General features: G+C 35.5%; 1 protein-coding gene across 16 annotated transcripts in view; it reads right to left on the reverse strand.

Annotated features, from left to right (window-relative positions):
* Positions 1-20,465, reverse strand: part of LOC144256697 (tyrosine-protein phosphatase non-receptor type 4-like) — an 851,727-nt gene that overhangs the window by 8,560 nt on the left and 822,702 nt on the right. For 8 of the 16 annotated variants that reach the window (XR_013344207.1, XM_077802113.1, XM_077802112.1 and 5 more), the window contains 8 exons: positions 16,109-16,202; positions 13,098-13,126; positions 12,922-12,994; positions 9,054-9,136; positions 6,127-6,217; positions 5,847-5,903; positions 1,730-1,758; positions 1,567-1,642 (listed from right to left, as the gene is read on the reverse strand). Coding sequence is in view for 15 of the 16 variants with exons in the window: in XM_077802113.1 (XP_077658239.1) it covers positions 1,567-1,642; positions 1,730-1,758; positions 5,847-5,903; positions 6,127-6,217; positions 9,054-9,136; positions 12,922-12,994; positions 13,098-13,126; positions 16,109-16,202 (532 nt within the window). In the remaining variant the exon portion in view is untranslated. Of the gene's footprint in view, positions 1-1,566; positions 1,643-1,729; positions 1,759-5,846; positions 5,904-6,126; positions 6,218-9,053; positions 9,137-11,187; positions 11,222-12,921; positions 12,995-13,097; positions 13,127-14,734; positions 15,386-16,108; positions 16,203-20,465 lie in introns of those variants that run through there. The other 8 variants (XM_077802130.1, XM_077802145.1, XM_077802126.1 and 5 more) reach the window with 6 other exon arrangements.

A 20,465-nucleotide genomic window follows, 5' to 3' on the forward strand; every position in this document is an offset into this window, starting at 1 on the left:
ACAGATAAACTTAAACTAATTAAAAAATTCACATGAAAGACAAATTATCCAAATTAAAAGAAAGAGTATGAATAATCATATAATTTACTTTTTCCCAGTTGTATTTTTAATTGAATTTTACTTTAGGAGAATATATGTCATATGTGAAATTTTATTGCTGTCTGTATGTGGGCCTGTGTGTTTTACCCCCCCCCCCAAAAAACATGTATATCCTTTGCAAGTATTATAATGCTTACTTCAAATCCCAACTCTTTATATTGGGAGACTCTATAAAGTCCACAGTTTGTTGGAAAACCTACAGAGGCCTGCCTCAGCCTCTCAAGAACCTGCAATTATGGATGTGTGCCTCAAACCCCATGTATACTGACATCATTAAGGAATAATTTTATTGCTCCAATACTTCAGAATGCCAGTTGGGAGGCCTAGGTATTCACTATGTATGATGCCTATAATAACTCACAACTTGATCTACCCAGAGTTCAATTTTATTTCATTGTTGGCATCCCAAATAAATGAACTGTGAAAATTTTACACTTTAATTGCCATATTGCTTTTGTTAAAAGTTTCTTTTCTTATTTTTTTTCTATTAGGAATCCTTCTGTTTTGCAAAATTTCCATGATTAGGCTTGTTATTCCTGACATAACCTGGTTTTGCTTTCCTTAGGACTACCTCAAACATATTTCAGCTTTTGTACTGGGTAATAAATCTGTTACCCGTATTCTGCTCCTGACTATACCTCAAGGATTCAAATAATATGTGTAGTAAATGCAGCTACTGTGAATGTTGCTTTCCTTTATCATGTAGTTTCTTCATGGCAATATCTTTCTATGTTGAGGAAACTACTTCAACAAGAGGGTGGGCAATTTTGTGAACCTTGAAAATACAATTATTTTATCCATTTTATTATAAGTATGCTTCCCATCAGAGAATCAGAGTCGTCTATGGGAGAGCTTCAGTGGGAGATGAAAATAATGCTCTCCAGCCAATAATGGATTCATTTTACAAGAAAGGAGTAAAATAAATTACATATGATCATACATTGTATCATTTCTTGCTACAGACTGACCACATCATTGGTGAATGTCAAAAACCATAAAACAAATCACAGATACAATGGAATAAGTTCATATATAAGGAGCCATAATAGAGTTGACATTATCTTGTAGATGAGTTTTTTCTGTTTCACAAACTGTTCTTGACCTCCTGGGTTCAATCCCATACCATATCCTCATTCTCCTAGGTTTCTCAACTGTAGCAGTGCCCCAACATAAGCTTTTTTAAAATTAGGGTGAAAGAAAATCAGCCTCATAATCCAACTAACTACTGTAATGAATCCAATGTGGAAACATAATTTTAGAGACATCTATTATAAGTTATTTTTAAGTATAATTTTCTCATGATTTTATAGAAATATTTTGAAAAGAGATGTAAGCATCAACATACACATATTGTTGCAAATCCTTCCTACACACTGTAGGAAAATAACACACATGAGGTATGAAGAGTTGCTATCATTTCAAAGTTTCTCTATATGTTTTCCAGAGAGGTTGTACCACAAAAGTTACCTGTTTTGTCTTTGCATGTTACTATCTTCAATTTTCGTCTTTGGGGAAGCAAATCCTCTTTTATAGGCTTGATGTTCTTAGAGAGAAAATATTATATAAACATTTAAAATTCATCCCATCCAGCATGCACTTAATAATTTAAAATAAACAGAAGATGAATTACCTTGAAGGAAGAACATGAATCCTGACATCCTGAAAAGAGATTGAAATGTATGCTCAACAAAACCTGAATATGAAAAAACTACAATCATGGTTCTAATGAATAAATATGGGACCCTAGTTCTGCTAGTTAGCATTGATGAAGACTATTTTAGCTTTAAGTATCTTCTTTCATTTGGGGACTTCATGTTGAGTGAGAAATCAGCATTAGGAATATAGGATTAGGAAAATTTTCAGTTGAGTTTTCCAACAGCAAAGTCATTTTTGCAATGACTGTTAATAGAAACACATTGGCATATATACAAATTTCAAGATGCAGAATGCTGGAGAGCACAGCGATCTGTTTTCAGAGGAGGAAAGATTAACCCTGAGAAGTTCAATGTTGAAGCGGAATTTAAAATGTGGCAGCAAATATCTTGAGTAAATCCTATCAGAATTATTTAACCCATTTTATTATAAGTATGCTTCCTGTCCCTCATTTGCTTTATAATTAATATACCCAAATTTGTGATAAGATTTCAGAGGAGGGTACACTTGTTTGATCATCATAGAGAGTTCTCTGAGTCAGTTAGCTCTGACACGTGTTTAGAGTCACAGTTAAGGGTCTTTGCTCATATTCATGTAAAAAACTGGTGTGATCTTCTTTTCCAAGAAACTCTGGTTTAACCAATACCAACTTTCTTTTGGCACTCTTGTGCAAAGATAGTGGTCCCACATCTATGCAATAAATCTATGGTAAAGCATAAAGAGCTCAGACATGGCAATCCAAAAGGAAAAGTGTTCTGAATTCTTGCAGAATTATCACATACCAAAAATCCAATGTGTTTCAAAAAAGGTGGTAAATACATGAAGAGTAACAATGTTGGTGTTTGAGGAACAAACTTCATAAAATTTTCTGGTTAAAAAACGAGTCTGGTGAGGCTTATGTAGACAGAGTTTGAAGTAATTGCACAAAAGTCCCAGATGATCACAACATTTGCTTTCTAGACTCCAGAATTTATTGCAATAATATGATGTACTCCTGGCATGTCCAGGAACTTGGTTTCTCACGAAATTCCAATAAAATTATGAAATAGATACATTACAGATGATAATAGGAATAGTATGATTGGAATTATCAGCTTCTTTATAGCAATGAATGCTTCAAAAATGTGTGGATCCTCATCTGAAGGACACAAATGGATGCCTCAAGCACTGTGATGCCTCTTGGATATAGAGGCAGGAAATGGGTGGTTGTAGGTTATCCTAATTCTGCCAGTTGCCACTGGTTCTTACAATCTCTGCACCAGACTTCAACTTGAAGAAAGAAAAGCTAAGAGAGCTGACTAGAATTCTCCTATGTATTCATTTTTCCCCTTTTAAATTGTATGTTTTCTCCCTCACTTTCTCTTCCCTTCAACTTTTCCAAAGAAATTCATAAAAGTGGGAGCTTGTCTTTTCCATTTCCATCCTTCATATGGATCTTTGCCACTCTTGTTGCCTGCCAATGTGACAGAGCTATCTTAGAAATATCATTTCTTCATCTTAGTCCTTTGTGTTCTTCCCACATCTCAAGAGACATGTTCAGAATGAAAGTGAGATTAATGCTTGCACTTAATCTGGTTGTGTCTTGAAGTGTAGGAACCAGCTGTGGTTCTTGTATATTTCCCCAAAGTATATCCAATGCACTGCTCCAAATCATGTTGTCTACAGACCAGGATCATTGGAGTCACCTTAGAATGTAATGGACATGTAGAGGCAAAGACCTGCTGAGTCAGAACAAGAGATTGAACATGATCTTCAAGGGATGATTCCTTAAAATTCCAGAGTTCCAGTATGAAATTTGTCAGCTTCTATTCCTCTATGGCAATTTGAATGTAGCTTTGGATTCTTCCCTAAAATATCCTCTCAGAGTAAAGTTTGGAAAGATCTGTAATCTCTCCACTGTTAATTTTAGATACCTGTAGTTTTGGGTAATGCTCAATTACCACTCATATTTCCTTCTACTTTTACATTTGCTTTTTCTGCCCTATAATTTGCCTTAGGGTGTAGCAACAAGTTTCAAGTCATTTAATTATATATATGCCTAATTATTTAGGGTAACTGAACTTAGTTCTGTGGAAACAGATCTTCATTCCTCAATTTATTCCTAATCGTGTATAAGTGAGGAAGGGTGGGGAAGTTTTATTCTCTCTTTCATTCAACCTTTAAACTGGAAACACATAAATATTTTCCAGATTTTGAAAATCCTTTTCTTTTTTTTGAACAGAAATATAGTTTAATGAGTTAATATGATGTATTCCCTCTTTTTATTTCTAAGAAATTTTGTCTTTTATTTTTTAAATGGTTTTATTAAATGGCAGTGGAATGCATCACAATTCATATTACACATACAGAGCACAATTTTTCATATCTATGTTTGTATACAAAGTATATTCACATCAATTCATGTCTTAATTCATGTACTTTGGATATAATGATGTTCATCACATTCCACCATCATTTCTAACACCCTGCCCGTTCCCTTCTCCTCCCACCCCTTTGCCTATCAGTAGTTCTTTTATTCTTCTCAGGCTACCCCTCCCTGCTGCGCCCCTCCCCTGACTCAGGCAATGGCAAGGCCCTACTGAGGTGGATGGCGCAAGGCGTATGTTTCTGGGAATGGGCTGATTTGTTTTTGTATTCCTTTAATAAGTATAGTTGTGATTTCTCATATGACCATTAAGTATGAAGGAAAAATCATGACTTTCCCAATTAATGCAACTACTTCTAAAGCATAGATCTGTTTGCTCTAAATGCAATGATTCAGCTGTGGAGTGTAAATTGTTAATGTCTAATGAAAAACTCCCTGTATTCCTGTCAAGGAAGTTTTTGAGAAATTAAATTAAAATCTAGAGAAGATAGATTAGTGTTAGTACTGGGCAACTTGTTCTTGTTCCTGTGCACAATGGTTTGTGCTCTTACTTTTGTTTGATTAAAAGTAATAACAAGTCAACCACTTGCCGTAACCATGGCACCGGTTCCAGTCAGTAAGTCAAGAAAAGAATAGTCAAGGTATAGGCCAATAGTTTGGGACATTTGTAACTATTATTAAAAGTTAACTAAGCAGAAACAGCTCAAAGCAAAACTCAACTGAAAGTACAAATGCTTGCTTATGCATAAGTCAAAATACATTCTTCTATTCTAATTGTAACTATGTAATATTTTGTTTCTTTGAATAATGATTACTGTTTTGTAACCACAAAATACTGTAAGCCTGCCAAAATGAAAAGTATATATGATCAACTTCACAAGTAAAGATTGGGATCAACACCTTCACTTTGGTGTCTGTGTTGTTTCTCCACCCCCTCTTTCGTCTCCTGAGACCCCCTGTTGGAGCTGGTCTCCGACACCTCCCTACCCCAGTATGAATCAGCCTCCTTACATCAGAGAAAACATTCAGCATTTGTTTCTTTGGGATTGGCTAACTTCACTTAGCATTCTTTTCTTCAATACCATCCATTTCACTGCAAATGCCATGATTTTATTCTCTTTTATTGCTAAGTAATAGTCCATTGTTTATTTATGCCACATTTTTATCCAATCACCTAGTCAAGGGCATCTAGGTTCATTCTACAGTTAAGCTATTGTGAATTGTGCTGCTCTAAAAGTTGATGTGGCTGTATTCCAGCAGTATGCTGTTTTAAGTGTTTATCTATTGACCAAGGAGAGGGATAGCAGGTCAAATGGTGGTTCTATTCCCAGTTTTCAATGGATTCTCTATACTGCTCTCCATTTTGGCTGTACCAATTTGCAGTCCCACCAGCAATATATGAGTGTACCTTTTCCCCCCACATCATCACCAACACTATTGTTGTTTATCTTTATAATAGCTGCCATTCTGACAGGAGTGAGATGAAATCTTAAGAGTAGTTTTGATTTGCATTTTTCTAATTACTAGAGATAATGAACAATTTTCATATTTTTGTTGATTGAGTTTACATCCTCTTTTGAGATGTGTCTGTTTAGGTCCTTGGCCCATTTATTGATTAGGTTACCTAGAAAACCCTCTTCTGTTCCATTCTCATCTGTAGGTGGAATTTCCCACCCTCTCCTGACTACCACTGATTCTTTTCTATTTGTTTTTGAATGTGTGTACTCACTGCCTTTGTCAGTCTTCATTCCCTCTTCTTCTGTCCTTTTCCTTATTTCAAATTTACCTGTGAGAGAAGCATGTGTCAAATGCAACTAACAACACAATTTCTTTAGCAAATACACTCAATTCAACCTGTGGATGAAACCCAATGAGATACACCAGTTCTTACATTTGTTTGTCCCTACTAGTTATTTAATAGGCACATTCCTTGAAGAAGTACTGTATACCAGTGCTCCTATTTTTTGGCCATTCTCTTTCCAATACAGTTTGTATGCAGTGTTTCTTACCTTCTCTATGTTCATTTATTGTCTTTGTGCTTGGATCGAACTTACTGGATACGCCAGCAGCACACTCCTCTCGAAGTTGCTCAGAATCACTCTGGTAAAAATAATGACAATAATGAGTTTTATATAGATTTCTGCTCCTCTCTTTGAAAATCATTCTATTTATAGTAATGAAGTCACTGCAATTGCAGATTAGACCATTACATTTTCTGCATTGATATTTCCACATGAGACACAATTTCACATGCAGTCCAGGTGAAACTAAATTCTGCTCTTTATCTGGCTACTGATGGGGAAAATCAGGAAGAAAGGAAATTTGTTCCCTTACAACAAACTAACTGATATGCATATATCCAAAACAACTAACACCAGTGCTTAATTAGTAAACACTGCATTCTCCCACAAAATAAATATAAAATTTGTTTAAAATGTTTTCTTGAATTAGATTTGATGTTATAGACATACAACATTTTGAACAATGAAAGGCCAATTATTTGTTTGCTTAAATATGATACTTGACATGATAAGAGACTTTCAAATGGGTCATCTTGAATAGGAAGAAAATATTCTTGCACTTGTTTCATTTGATTCTCCAGAGCCTTCCAAATATGCATCTCATTGAGCAAAATATTCACATAGTCAAAATTTCATTTTAAAAGAAGAGCAATTCAGTACGAAGATGTGTTTGTATTTTATGCACACCAATGAGCACACTCTATTTGTTTAGAGAATGAACACATTTCATTGCAGAAAAACCTAAAAGAAATTTCAAAGAAGTAAGGCAGTAGCACAGCATCATGCTATGTTTCTTGACTAACTACTTTCAGAGTTTGGACCCAGAGGTATGAGATACAGGTGTATGGCTGCATAATGAATAAGTCAGGCAATGTGCAAACACTGGAAAGCCACGAAGAGAACCAGTGACTACTTGAAACATAGAAATCATGGCTTTTAAAAGAAAATATGCATTCCTAGAAGAAATAGACTGCAGCTGTGCCAGCGAAACTAGCAGAGTGTAAGCAGAAGCTCCTCATCTCCTATTTTGTCTCTCTTTAGTCCCACCACTTTCACTCAACTTCCTTTTAAAAATACATTCCAATAATTGTATTATGACCAAGGCATCTTTTTTTTTTTTTTTTTTTTTTTTTTGGGTGGTTAACCTTGTTATTTCCTACTCCATCTCTTCATTTAGCTCTGTTCTAGAGATAATTTAAAACATACATTTCATGTACAGTTAATACATGTTTTTTTTTTTTTTTATGCTGTAATGGTTGTTGGAATTTACTCTCTTGACAGGAACAAACCATAAACTTTACGAGAATCAAATAGACATAGAAGCCACTGGGTAGAAAAATCTGGTATCTGATAATTTCCATCAGCAATCTTGCTGGTTTGAGACTGCCCCCTACGTGTGACTTCTTACACAGCTCCATCAGGTTCAGCACTGCACTGGAGTTGGGTTGACAAGGTGAAGCCACACAACCACATAGCCAGAGTTGGGTGTGGCCACTATGCTAATCAACCTCTTTGCTGCAAGACACCTACCACACCAAAAAGAACATTCCTCCTGTTTCCATGTGCAGTGGTGCATGCCTGTAATTCCAGTGGCACAGGAGGCTGAGCAGGGGGATCATGAATGCAAAGCCAGTCTCAGCAAAGAGTGAGGTGCTAAGCAGCTCAGTGAGACCCTGTCTCAAATACAAAATAGGGTGGGGGATGTGGTCTTGAGGCCCTGAGTTCAATCCCTAGTGTTCTCTCTCTCTCTCTCTCTCTCTCTCTCTCTCTCTCTATCTCTCTATCTCTCTCTCTCTCTCTCTCTCTCCCTTAAATGAAGAACTGGAGACATTTTTTAGTTGCTCAGCTGCAGCTCCACTGAAATTGGGGATCCATTTAAGAGCCTGCTTCACCTTTCAAACTTAATTTCTGGCTCCAGCTCTTATTCCTTTACTATTTATTTCAGACCTTCTTTTTCTCAGATGGCTTTTACCCTCTGAGCAAAAACTATGCTGGCAGTGAGATGGAGGCTCTGTGATACTCTCCCCTTACAGTGATACTTGTAAGTGTAAGTAGCATGTAAAATATGCTCATTTTCCAGCTGTGATACTTAGATATAAATCTGGCCCAGGAATCATCCCAAAGAGAAACTTGCACACTAAAAGTACCCACATGAGACTGTGGAATAGAAATCCATTCAAACACATGGGAATTAACCACCTACTAACACAGACAACAGGAAACTAGAGGAAAAAGTTACTTCCAAACTTTCATGATTTCCCCAAATTGCATACAATGAATTAGGTCTAACAACTAGATAGATAAGGTAAATATGATTAATAGTTGCATTGATTTATTGAAGGATAAGGACATGAAATAGATAGATATTGTTTATATAAACAGAAAAGTTCCCATCCTGAATTATTCTGATTCCATTAACAGGTAGTTTTGTGTCTCATTTGAGTCTGGTATCTGTCTCAGTAAAGACACTGGAATCCATGGAGAATGACATCTCTAACCTTGGCATGGATGACAGGTAATGTGAAATTAAATGTGTTCACATTAAATGGGAATGAAGCTGTTTTTACATGAATGGTTTCAGTGGTCATTTCATTTATGCATGTTTCTAGATTCAACTGATTATTCAAAATTCTCCAATTTATTAATCACCAGTTAAGGATGTCACATAGATGAAAATGCAAATGTTATTGGAAAATATTAATGCAATTGCTTGCATAAAGTTTATCTGGCATCCACCTTGATTGCTAAAGCTATTTTGATATTGATGACCAGTTAACTTCTCTGTACTTAAATATTCAATTACTATGTTTGGATTCCCAAAGAGTATTGTAGCAAGTCACTTCAATTGACCTAGTTTAATGTCTGGAAGCAAGAAAAAGAAATGATCAGGAAGTTAAATTGACATATGTGCCTACCTTTTGCTGGTTATATGCAGTTTCATCCATATCATGAAGACTCTTATGTTCTACGTTGGATGATCTGCCCACATGTGACTCTGCTGACAAATGCACAGATAAAGTACTTAAAAAACTTATGTGAAAGACAAATTATCTAAATAAAAAGGAAGAGTACTAATAATCATATAATTTTATTTGCCCAGTTATATTTTTATTGAAGTTTTACTTTAGGAGAATGTATGTCATGTGTGAAACTTTTATTGCTGTTTGTGTGTGGGCCTGTGTATTTTACCTAGAAAATTATGTATCCTTGGCAAATACTATAATGCTTACTTCAGATCCCAAGTCTTTATATTAGGAGACAGGGTGTCTGTAAAATCCATGGTTTGCTGGAAACCCTGCAGGGGTTTGCCTCAGCCTGTCAAGTACCTGCAATTATGAATGTATGCCTCTGAACCCCATGCATACTGATGTTCATTGAAGAATACATTTATTCTTTACTGGTCCAATACCTCAGAAAACCACTTAGGGAGACAATAGGTATTCACCATGTATAATACCTATAATAACTCACAACTTGATCCATTCAACTTGAATAAAATTTTACAGGAAAAAAATTAAATTTCCATGTAAACAAAAGTCATCACACTGTTTTATCTTTGCTCAATTATTAAATTTCAAAACTCTATTGTACTTCATTGTGTCCCAAATAAATGATCACATTTATACCTTAATAAAATGAATTCCATATTATTGTTCTGTTTTAATTTCCCTTTCTTTTCATATTTTTTCTCTTAAAATTGTGTCTGTCTTGCAAAACATCCATGATTATAGATTGTACCTGTTATTCCCAACATAAACTGGTTTTGCTTTTCCTTGGGACTACCTAGGACATATTTCAGTTTTTGTACGGGATAATAAACAGGTGAGCTGTAAAGTATTCATTTTCCTAGCCAGTTCATCAGTTATTGGACATGAGGGGACTGCTTTTACATCATGTTACTCTCAACAGTTTTATTTATTTCCACCTGTAATTGAATTTATGGTAAGAGCTAGAGGAGAAAACAGGGGCAAGGGATAAAAGACTTCTAGAGATAGAGATGAATGGAGACTTCAAAAGTGAGGTTATCTGCCAGAGGGAGGAAAAGCTGAGAGAATTTAAGGCTGTACATAGACACAGGGTTTAAGTGGAAAATGCTTGTCTGACTATATAGGGATTGGCAAGGAGAATGGTCAGAGGATATTGCAGGCAGAGACAGGGATCAAATACACAGTGAGGAAAAATTTGTATTATGAAAGATTCCTGGGAAAGTTAAGATGCTTGGACATCCATGTTTTAAAGAGGGCTGATGGTCATATATGCAGTATATGCATAAATAGCAGAACCAACCTCAATGCAACATGCAGATGAGTGAATGGAGATGAATAATGGCATGTGAGTGAATGGAAATGAATAATGAGAAGGCAGAAGTTTACTAGGAAATTGATGCAGGCCTGACTGGATGGCATTTTTCTCAAAATATAGAAAGTAGAAAAATTTCAGTGAGATGTATAGAATCAATTTTAATTAAATGAACAAAGAAAGAAGAGATTCTGTTACTCATGTTTACAAATGAGATGCATAATACAGTGCAGGAACTGTGAATGTTGCTTCCATTTAGCATGTAGTTTCTCCTGTAGCAATGTCTTCCTGTGTTGAGAGAACTCATTTAGGAGCTTGGTGTAAAAATTTCTGAAATCGGATTTACAAACCCACATGACCATTAGAAATGTCTGTGGGAGAGGTTCAGTGAGAGATCCATTGCCCAGCATGGAGAAGAATCCAGTTCAGTGCCAAGCATTGAGAAGAATATAACAAACCATATCATAGGAATATGAGCAATCTCTTGCTGCTATGTGCAAGTTTCTTTTTGATTTAGATCATTTAGTCCAAATTCCTAGAAAGAAGTTTCTCCAGCAATAATGGATTCATTTTATAGGAAAGGAGTAAAATAAATTACATATGATCATACATTGCATCCTTTCTTGCTATAGTCTGATCACATCAGTGGTGAAGGGCATGAACAAAAGTAAAGCAAGAAACAAAACACAAAGTGTTGTAATTAGTCCAAATATGAGTTGTCATAGTAGAGCTGACATTCTCTTTTCCATGGATTTGTTCTGTGTCACAGACTGATACTGACCTCCTGGATTCATAAGAAACAATTGGAAAAAATTGAGAAAACAAAAAGTCGGTTGTTTGAAAACATAAATAAAATTGACAGTTCCTTAGCTATGCTAATGAAGAGAAGGAGAGAGAAAACTCAAATTTTCAGCACATGTGATGAAAAGGGTAATATCACAACAGACACTACAGAAATACAAAGATAATTAGAAATTATTTTGTAAATGTATACTCCAATAAAATAGAAGACATTGAATGCATTGTCCAATTTCTTAAGTTATATGATTTGTCCAGATTGACTCAGGAAGATAAAGACAAGTTAAACAGAACAATATCAAGTGAGAAAATAGAAGATGCCATCAGAAGCTTACCAAGCAAGAAAAGCCCAGGACCACATGGATACACAGCGAAGTTCTACAAGATCCTTGAAGAAGAATGAATACCAATACTCTTAAATTTATTTCAGGAAATAGAAAAAGAGGCAGCACTTCCAAACTCATTCTATGAGGCCAATATCACCCTGATTCTAAAACCAGTCAAAGATACATCAAAGAAAGAAAACTTTAGACCAATATCCCTAATAAATATAGATGCAAAAATTCTCAATAAAATCCTGGCAAATTGAATACAAAAATATATCAAAAAAATCCTGCACCATGATCAAGAGGGATTCATCCCAGGTATGCAAGGTTGGTTCAACATATAGAAATCAATAAATAATAAATAAATCAATAGACTCAAAGATAAGAAGCATATGATCATCTCAATAGATGCAGAAAAAAACATTTGACAAAATACAGGACCTCTTCATGTTCAAAACACTAGAAAACTCTGGGTATAATGGAAACCTATCTCAACATCATAAAGGCTATTTATTCTAAGTCTCAGGCCAGCATCATTCTAAATGTAGAAAAATTAAATGCATTCCCTCTGAAAACTAGAATAAGACAGGTATGCCCTCTTTCACCACTTCTATTTAAATAGTTCTTGAAACACTGGCCAGAGCAATCAGACAGATGAAAGAAATTAAAGGGATATGTGTACTTAGATGACCCAAAAAACTCCACAGAAAACTTCTAGAACTAGTAAATGAATTCAGCAAAGTAGCAGGATATAAACTCAACACCCAAAAATCAAAGGCATTTCTGTGTATCACTGAGAAATCCTCTGAGAAGGAAATGAGGAAAATGACTCCATTTACAATAACCTCAAAAAAAAAAAAAAGATACTTGGGAATCAATTTAACAAAAGAGGTGAAAGATCTATACAATGAAAACTACAGAACCCTAAAGAAAGAGATCAAAGAAGACCTTAGAAGATGGAAAGATCTACCTTGGCTTGGATAGGCAGAATTAATATTATCAAAATGACCATACTATCTAAAACAAAGACCATATCTTCATTCTCTCAGGCATCTCAGTTCTCCCTCTGCCCCTTTAAGCTCTTTTTAAATTTAGAGAGGGAAGAAAATCAGCCTCACATTCCAACTAACCACTGTAATGACTCCAATCTGGGACACATAATTTTAGCACTTTTAAATATATTTTCCTCATGAATTTACAAAAGTATTTTGAAAAATGGATGCAAGCATCAACATCCACATGTTGTGGCAATCCTCCCGACACATTGTGGAATATCTATATATATCATGTGTGATTTGTTTGTTATCCTTTCAAAAGTTTCAATATATGTTTTCTAGAGAAGTTGTACCACAAAAGTTACCTAATTTGAAGTTCCATGTTTCCATTGTCAATTTTGCTCTTATTGGAAGAGAATCTTCTATTTTGTTCATATGCTTGATGTGCATGGAGAAAAGATATGATATATATATATTTTAGATTTGATCCCATCCAGCATGCATTTAATAATGTAACATAAATATAGAAGATGAATTTTACCTTGAAGTGTTCACATAAACCCCGATGAACTGAAAAGAGATTGAGATATATGCTCAAATAAGTCTGAATATGCAAAGGGGAAGGAAGGGAGGATATGTGGAGGCAGGAAAGATGGTGGAATAGATGGACATCATTACCCTAGGTACTGTATATATGGTGTGACACTACACTGTGTATAACCATAGAAATGTGAAGTTGTGCTGCAATTGCATAGAATGCATCAAAATGTATTCTGCTATCATGTATATACCTAATTAAAATTAATTACTTTCAAAAAATCTGAATATAACAAAACTATTCTTGTTTCACACTAAATGAATATGGACCCTAGTCCTGGTAGTTAGCATTGGTGAATACTACTTTAGCTTTAGGAATCCTCTTTCATTTGGGGGCGTTATGTTGAGCAATGACAGAAGACTCAAATGTACTAAATCAGAATCAGGAATATAAGTTTCAGAAAATTTGCAGTTAAGTTTCCAGGGGTAAAATCACTTTTGCAACGGCCCTTAATAGAATGCTGGAGATGCAGTATGCTGGAGAGCATAGTGATTTGTTTTCAAAAGAGGAAAAGAAGATTCTGAGAAACTGAGGAAAAGGAAACTGAGGAAACTGAGTTTAAAATGTGACAGGACATATATCCAGTGAATCCTATCAGAATCATGTAATACATTTTAGTATAAGTATGCTTCCTGTTCCCTCAATTGCCTCATAATTATCAAATCCAATGTTGTTTTGAGTTTTTTGGGGGAAGGTATAATTGTGTGCACATCAGAGAGAGTTTTCTGAACCAATTAGCCCAGATATGTGTGTTTAGAATAAAAGGTAATACACATATTGCACATATTCATGTGAAAACTGGTGTACCTTCTTTTCCCAGAATCCCTTGTTTAATCAATAATTACTTTCTTTTTTTGTCCTCTCCTGGGAAGACAGTGGTTCCTCATTCATGAAAAAAAAATATACAGTAAAGCTACAGTGTTCAGACTAGACAATATGAGGCACTTTTCCAAAAAGAAAAGTGTTCTGAAAGTTTGTAGAATTATCAGATATCAATAGACTAGTGTGTTTCAAAGAAATTGGGTGAGGGCTGGGATTGTGGCTCAGTGGTAGAGCACTCGCCTATCATGGGCGGGACCCAGGTTCGATCCTCAGCACCACATAAAAAATTAAGGCATTTGTTGTGTCCATCTAGTAAAAAAAAAAAAGATTCTCTCTCTCTCTCTCTCTCTCTCAAAAAAAAAAAAGAAATTGGTTGATACACAAAGAGTACTATATTGGTGTGTGAGGAGCAAACTTCATAAAAGATTTCTGATTAAAAAATGAGTCTGATGTGGCTTGACAGCTTTTCAAGTAATTGCACGAAAGTCCCAGATGAGCACAACATTTGCTTTTTAGAGTTCAGAATATATCTCAGCAATATGGTGCATTCCTGGCATGTCCAGGGACATGGTTTCTCATAAATCACCAATAAAATTATGAAATCAAGAATATTAAGAATGATAATAAGAATAACAAGTATGGAAATATTAGTGTCCTTTAAAGCAATGAATGCTTCAAAAATGCAACACTGCTCATCTGAATGACACATATGGATTCTTTACACACAGTGATGCCACTGGATACAGATGGGAGAAATGGGTAGCTGCAGGTTACTCAGATTCTTCCAGTTGTAACTGATTCCTATCATCACTGCTTGGGATTTTGAGTTGAAACAGACAAACTGAAAAGAACTGAGTAGAATTCTCTCCTGTTCCTCATATTTCCTAGTTAAATTCTATGTTACCACCCTCATTTTACCATCTCTTTATCTTTTCCTAAGGAACCCATAGAAGTGGGAGCTTGTCCCTTTACATTTTCCATTTTATGTGTGTCTCTTTGTCACTCCTGGATGCCTGTCAATGTAACAGATTTATGTTAGAAATATCTTCTCTTCACCTTAGTTTTTGGGTCCCTCCCACATCTCAAGAGACATGCTCAGAATTAAAAGCAAGATTTGTGCTTACACTTGACCTGGTTGTGTCCTGAAATGTAGAAACTGATAGTGTTTCTTGCATAGTTCCCAAAAAGATATCCAATGCACAGCTCCAAATCATTTTTTTCTACAGACCAGGATCATTTGAATCACCATAGAATATAATGAACATATAGAAGCTACGACCTGCTGAGTCAGAACAAGATTTTGAACATGGTTGCCAAGAGATGACTCCTAACAGTTGCAGAGTGTCAGTGTGAAATTTGTCCTCTTCTAATTCCTCTAGGTTAATTTGAATGTAGCTCTGGATTCCTCCCTCAAAATAAAGTTTAGAAGAATCTGTAAGCTTTCCAAAGTTAATTTTAGATACCTGTAGATTTGGAAAGTGCTCAATAACAATTCCTGGTTCTTTTAACTAATCCATTTGCTGTTTCTGCCCTAAAATTTTGCCCTAGTGAGTAGCAACATGTTGCATGTCATTAACTTGTACACCTGCCTAATCATTTGGGGTAAGTGAACTTATCTCTGTGGGAATAGGTCTTCACTGCTCAATTCATTCCCAACTGTGAGTAAGTCAGGAAGGGTGGAAAAATTGTACCCTCTCCATCATTCAACTTTGGAACTGGAAACACACAAATTCTCACACTTTGAAAACCGTGATCTTTTCCCTTCTCACATGTGGTTGGAATTTCCTACGCTTTCCTGAGTACCACCGGTTCTTTTTTATTTTAATTTTTTTTGACTATGTGTACTCATTACATTTATCAGTCTTAATTCCCTCTTTTTATGTCCTTTTCCTTATTTAAATTTCCCTGTGATAAAAGCGTGTCTCAATGCAACTCACAGTTCAGTACCTTTATCTATACATCCAATTTAACCTGTGGCTGAAACCTAATGAGATACTCCACTTCTTACACTTCTTTCTTAAACTTTACTACTTATTTAATATGCACATGTCTTGCACAATTAGTATTTACCAGTGCTCATATTTCTTGGCCATATTCTTTCCAATGTATTCAGTCTTCTATGTGGTTCTTACCTTTTCCAAGTTCACTTATTCCCTTTTTTGTGCTTGCATTGATCTCAACAGATTCAGAAGCAGCACACATCTCCTGATGTTGCTCAGAATCACTCTGGTAATAATAATGACAAAAATGAGTTACATATAGATAATATCATCACTCTTTGCACATCCCCATATTTACATTTCTGCAGTCTTTGAATTGGAGATTAGACCATGACACTTAGTGAAACAATATTTTCTTATGAGGCATGATCTTATGCAGCCCCAATGAAGCTGAACTCTTGTCTTCATGTAATTACCCATAGGATAAAACTAGGAAAAATGAAAGAGGAAATGTGTTCTCTTACAACAATCACTGATAGGCATATATTCAAAACATCTCACATCAGTGCTTAACTAGCAATGTGTGCATTCTCCCAACAAAACTAAGAACACAGTAGAAAACAATCAAAACTCTTTTGATACTGGAACTGGATGTTATATAGATTTGAAATTTTAGGCATAGGAGGGTTAAATTTATTTTTTTTAATTTTGCTTGTGGTTGGGCATGATTCATTTATTTGATTTATTTATTTTTATGTGATGCTGAATCAAGTCCTGGGTTTCACACATGCAAGGCAAACAGTCTTATCACTAAGCCACAACTGCAGCCTGAGAGGGTTAAATACTTAATGTCAAAATGTGATATTTCATGTGATAGAGACTTTCAAATGTGTCACCTCAAGTAGGAAGAAAATATGCTTGGAATTGTTTGAGTCATAGAATCTTCCAAAAATTAATATTTTTCAGCAAAGTATTTACTTCATGAAAATTTCATTTTCAAGGAAGAGAAATTTGGGATGAAAATATGTTTACAATAAATGTGGACAAAAGAAAACACTGCATTTGGGTAGAGTATGCAAACATCTTCATTGAAGAAAGTCTTGGAATTCCTTGGAAGGAATGCAATATTTAATGACTGAGTATTTTCAGAGATTGGAGCCAGAAAAACTGGTGTATGGCTGCATAATGAATAAGTCAGGCTGTGTGGAAATGCTGGAAAGCCACAAACAGAGAACCAGTGATGAGATGAAATACAGAATCCATGGATTTTTTTTTTTTTTAAAAATGCATTAATTAAAGAAATACACTGCAGAATTGCCAGGAAAAAGTAGCAGAGCACAAGTAGTGATTCTCTCCTTTTGAAGGCTGAGGAGAATCTCACTAACCCAATTAAAAAATGGGAAAAGCAAGAGATACACAGTTCTTAAATCGGGAATTACAAAATGCCCACTAGAATTCAAGGAAATTCCATTCCAAACTTCATTGGCATTTCAGATGCCCCCATTCAGAATGACATTTTTCAAGTATTCAAATAATAAGTGCAGTTCAGGATGTGGCAGGAAAGTCCAATCCTAGACTGCCAGACTGAAAATTAAGACCTCCACATTGGAAAGCATTATGAAGATTCCTTTAGATTCTAGGAATACAATCCAGCTTTCCCACTCCTTCCAATTAATCCCAATGTATCAATCAGAATGCACACGTGATATATGAACTTCAATTTTAGCACTGCAAGTCACATCTATAGAGTTATAGAACTAATTGATACCCACCAACAAAGAATGGATTAAAGAAAACACATAGAATATTCAGCACTGATTTTTTTAATATTTGTTTTTGGTAGTTGTACACAATAACATTTATTTATTTATTTATTTATTTATTTATTTTTATCTGGTGTTGAGGATTGAACCCAGGGCCTTACACTTGCTAGGTGAGTGCTCTACCACTGAGCCATAACCCCAGCCTCTTCAGCACTGATTTTTAGCAATTTAGTTATTCTTGATAAATCATTATGGCAAAATGATTCCTCATATAGTGTATTAAAATACTACCTTAAATCTTTCAATCATATAAAAGTTATAGCAGCAAGATCTTCTTAAATGTATAAAAATTATTTTAGAGAGAAAATAAGAAGCTAATCTAGATTCCTTTCAACTCAAATACAACATTTTCAGCAAAGGAGAGACTTGGATTTTTGCATGGTTTTCAAACAAAGTTAAAAATACTGCCCAAAATCCTAGGCAGAATTAGATGGTGAGTGCAGGATCTTTTTCACTCTGGTTGCCTCACAGAGGTTTTTTTCCTGGGATAACTGAAAAAACATACATTCCTATTTCAACTTCTATCAGATGAAACCATGGCACAAAACAATGGTTAGGAGGCATCCAAAAGAAGACTTAAAATTGGTTTTAAAAAGAATCTGAGACCAGATCTGCCGAGAGCTCTGCATAGCTGCAGCTTGGACCTGTGGTCTGACAAAGATTAAAAAGTCATGGTACTTTCATTGAAATGTGTTGTTTGAAGCTCTAAGAATGCTGCATTCTAAAAGCACAAATCAACAGCCACACAAGGGATGGTAAACAATCTCAGCTGAGAGGCATTTGGAGATTTGTTCATATTTCCAACATACTGGTGCTTCTAGAAAGTCTCCTGGGGATTACAATAAAATCCTCAGGGCACACACCTTGGAGAAGAGTCCCATTGTAGTGACCCTGTGTGCTGGATGAGAAACCACTGTAGATCGTGCAACTTCAAAACACAGAATCTAGTCTCCTTACAGAATGGTAGAAATTTACCCTGATCAAATGGTGTCAGGATAGTGATAATTAGAGTGGGATGGAATCTCTCACCAGGAATACATGTGTTGTGCCTGTTGGATAGTTATTTTGAGTAGAGGTCCACAGAACACTATCTTTTGAAATGGTTGTTTAGAATAATGACAGTGAAGGAGAAGTGATTTTTGAAAATTCAAGTGACAGAAGAATGCAACAGTGCTGGGGCATTATAAAGTGTAATGGTGTTTGCCTTCAGTTCCCCAAAGAAATCACAGATTCTGCCAGCAGGTTATGATTGCTGTGCTGCAATAGGTTGTAAGAAAACCCCTCAGAGATATGGACTCTTGCCCACCTCTACATCACTGACTATAGGAGTCCATCCTTGGAGTCTGCATTACTGAGTAGTTCCCAAGGTTCAAGGACCAGAGTGTTTGTCAGTTTCCATGTTAGATGGGTCCACAGCCCTGTGTATATGAACAAGTACTAAGGGTGAGGATTTTCTTCAAAATGTAGAGTTCCCTCATTTCTCTGGGTGAGGTGGGGGACCAACAAGCCTATGAGCTCAGCTTATTCATGCCAATAACAGGTTAGGCCTCTTGGGGCTAGAGCAAATAATGAAAGAGCTGGATTATTTTTGTTTCCCAGAAACCTGCCAAAGTAGGTTTCTAAAATTAGAAATCCTGGACCAATTATCTTCTATAATGTTAGTATAAGAGAAATCTGAAGCTTTTGCTGTTGTTGTTCTTTATATATATATATATATATATATATATATATATATATATATATATATATATATATATATTTTATTTTACTTTTTTAGTTTTCAGCGGACACAACATCTTTGTTTGTATGTGGTGCTGAGGATCGAACCCGGGCCGCACGCATGCCAGGCAAGCGCACTACCGCTTGAGCCACATCCCCAGCCCTGTTGTTGTTCTTGATGTGTTTTTGTCTGCTATTGGTATAGAGTTTTCACATTATTTCGTTTTTCACCTTCAATCTTATTTTTTTCTTAAAATTTCATTCCATTACTGTGTTTGTGTGTGTGTGTGTGTGTGTGTGTGTGTTTGGGCGGGGGGGCTGTGCATTCACTATGAAGTGACCAGTTTAGTTTTCATTTTAATTAAACAAACAAATTCAAATGGCAAAGAACGAGCTCTACCAGGAGATAGAGATCTTAAAAAAAAATCAAACAATAATCCTAGAATTGCAGGAAACTATAAACCAAATTAAAAATTCAAACGAGAATATTACAAATAGACTTGATCAAGTAGAAGTCAGAACCTCAGATAATGAAAACAAGGTTTATCAACTTGAAAAGAGTATAGTCAACACAGAAAAGATGCTTAAAACCCACGAGCAATCTATTCAAGAGATATGGGATGTCATAAAAAAACCAAATTTGAGAGTCATCGGGATAGAAGAAGGCACAGAGATTCAAACCAAAGGAATGGACAACATATTAAATGAAATAATTGTAGAAAACTTCCCAGAGATGAAAGATAGAATGGATTGCCAAATCCTGGAAGCCCACAGGACCCCAAACATTCAAAACCATAATAGACCAACTCCAAGACACATTGAAGATAGCCAACATACAGAACAAGGAGAGAACATTAAAAGCTACGAGAGAAAAGAGGCAGATTACATTCAGGGGTAAACCAATTAGGTTAATGACTGATTTCTCATCACAGACTTTGAAAGCGAGAAGATCCTGGAAAAATGTATTTCAAACACTGAAAAATAATGGATTCCAACCAAGAATACTG

The sequence above is a fragment of the Urocitellus parryii genome, chromosome 1, assembly GCF_045843805.1.
Source record: "Urocitellus parryii isolate mUroPar1 chromosome 1, mUroPar1.hap1, whole genome shotgun sequence".
Taxonomy (NCBI): Eukaryota; Metazoa; Chordata; class Mammalia; order Rodentia; family Sciuridae; genus Urocitellus; species Urocitellus parryii.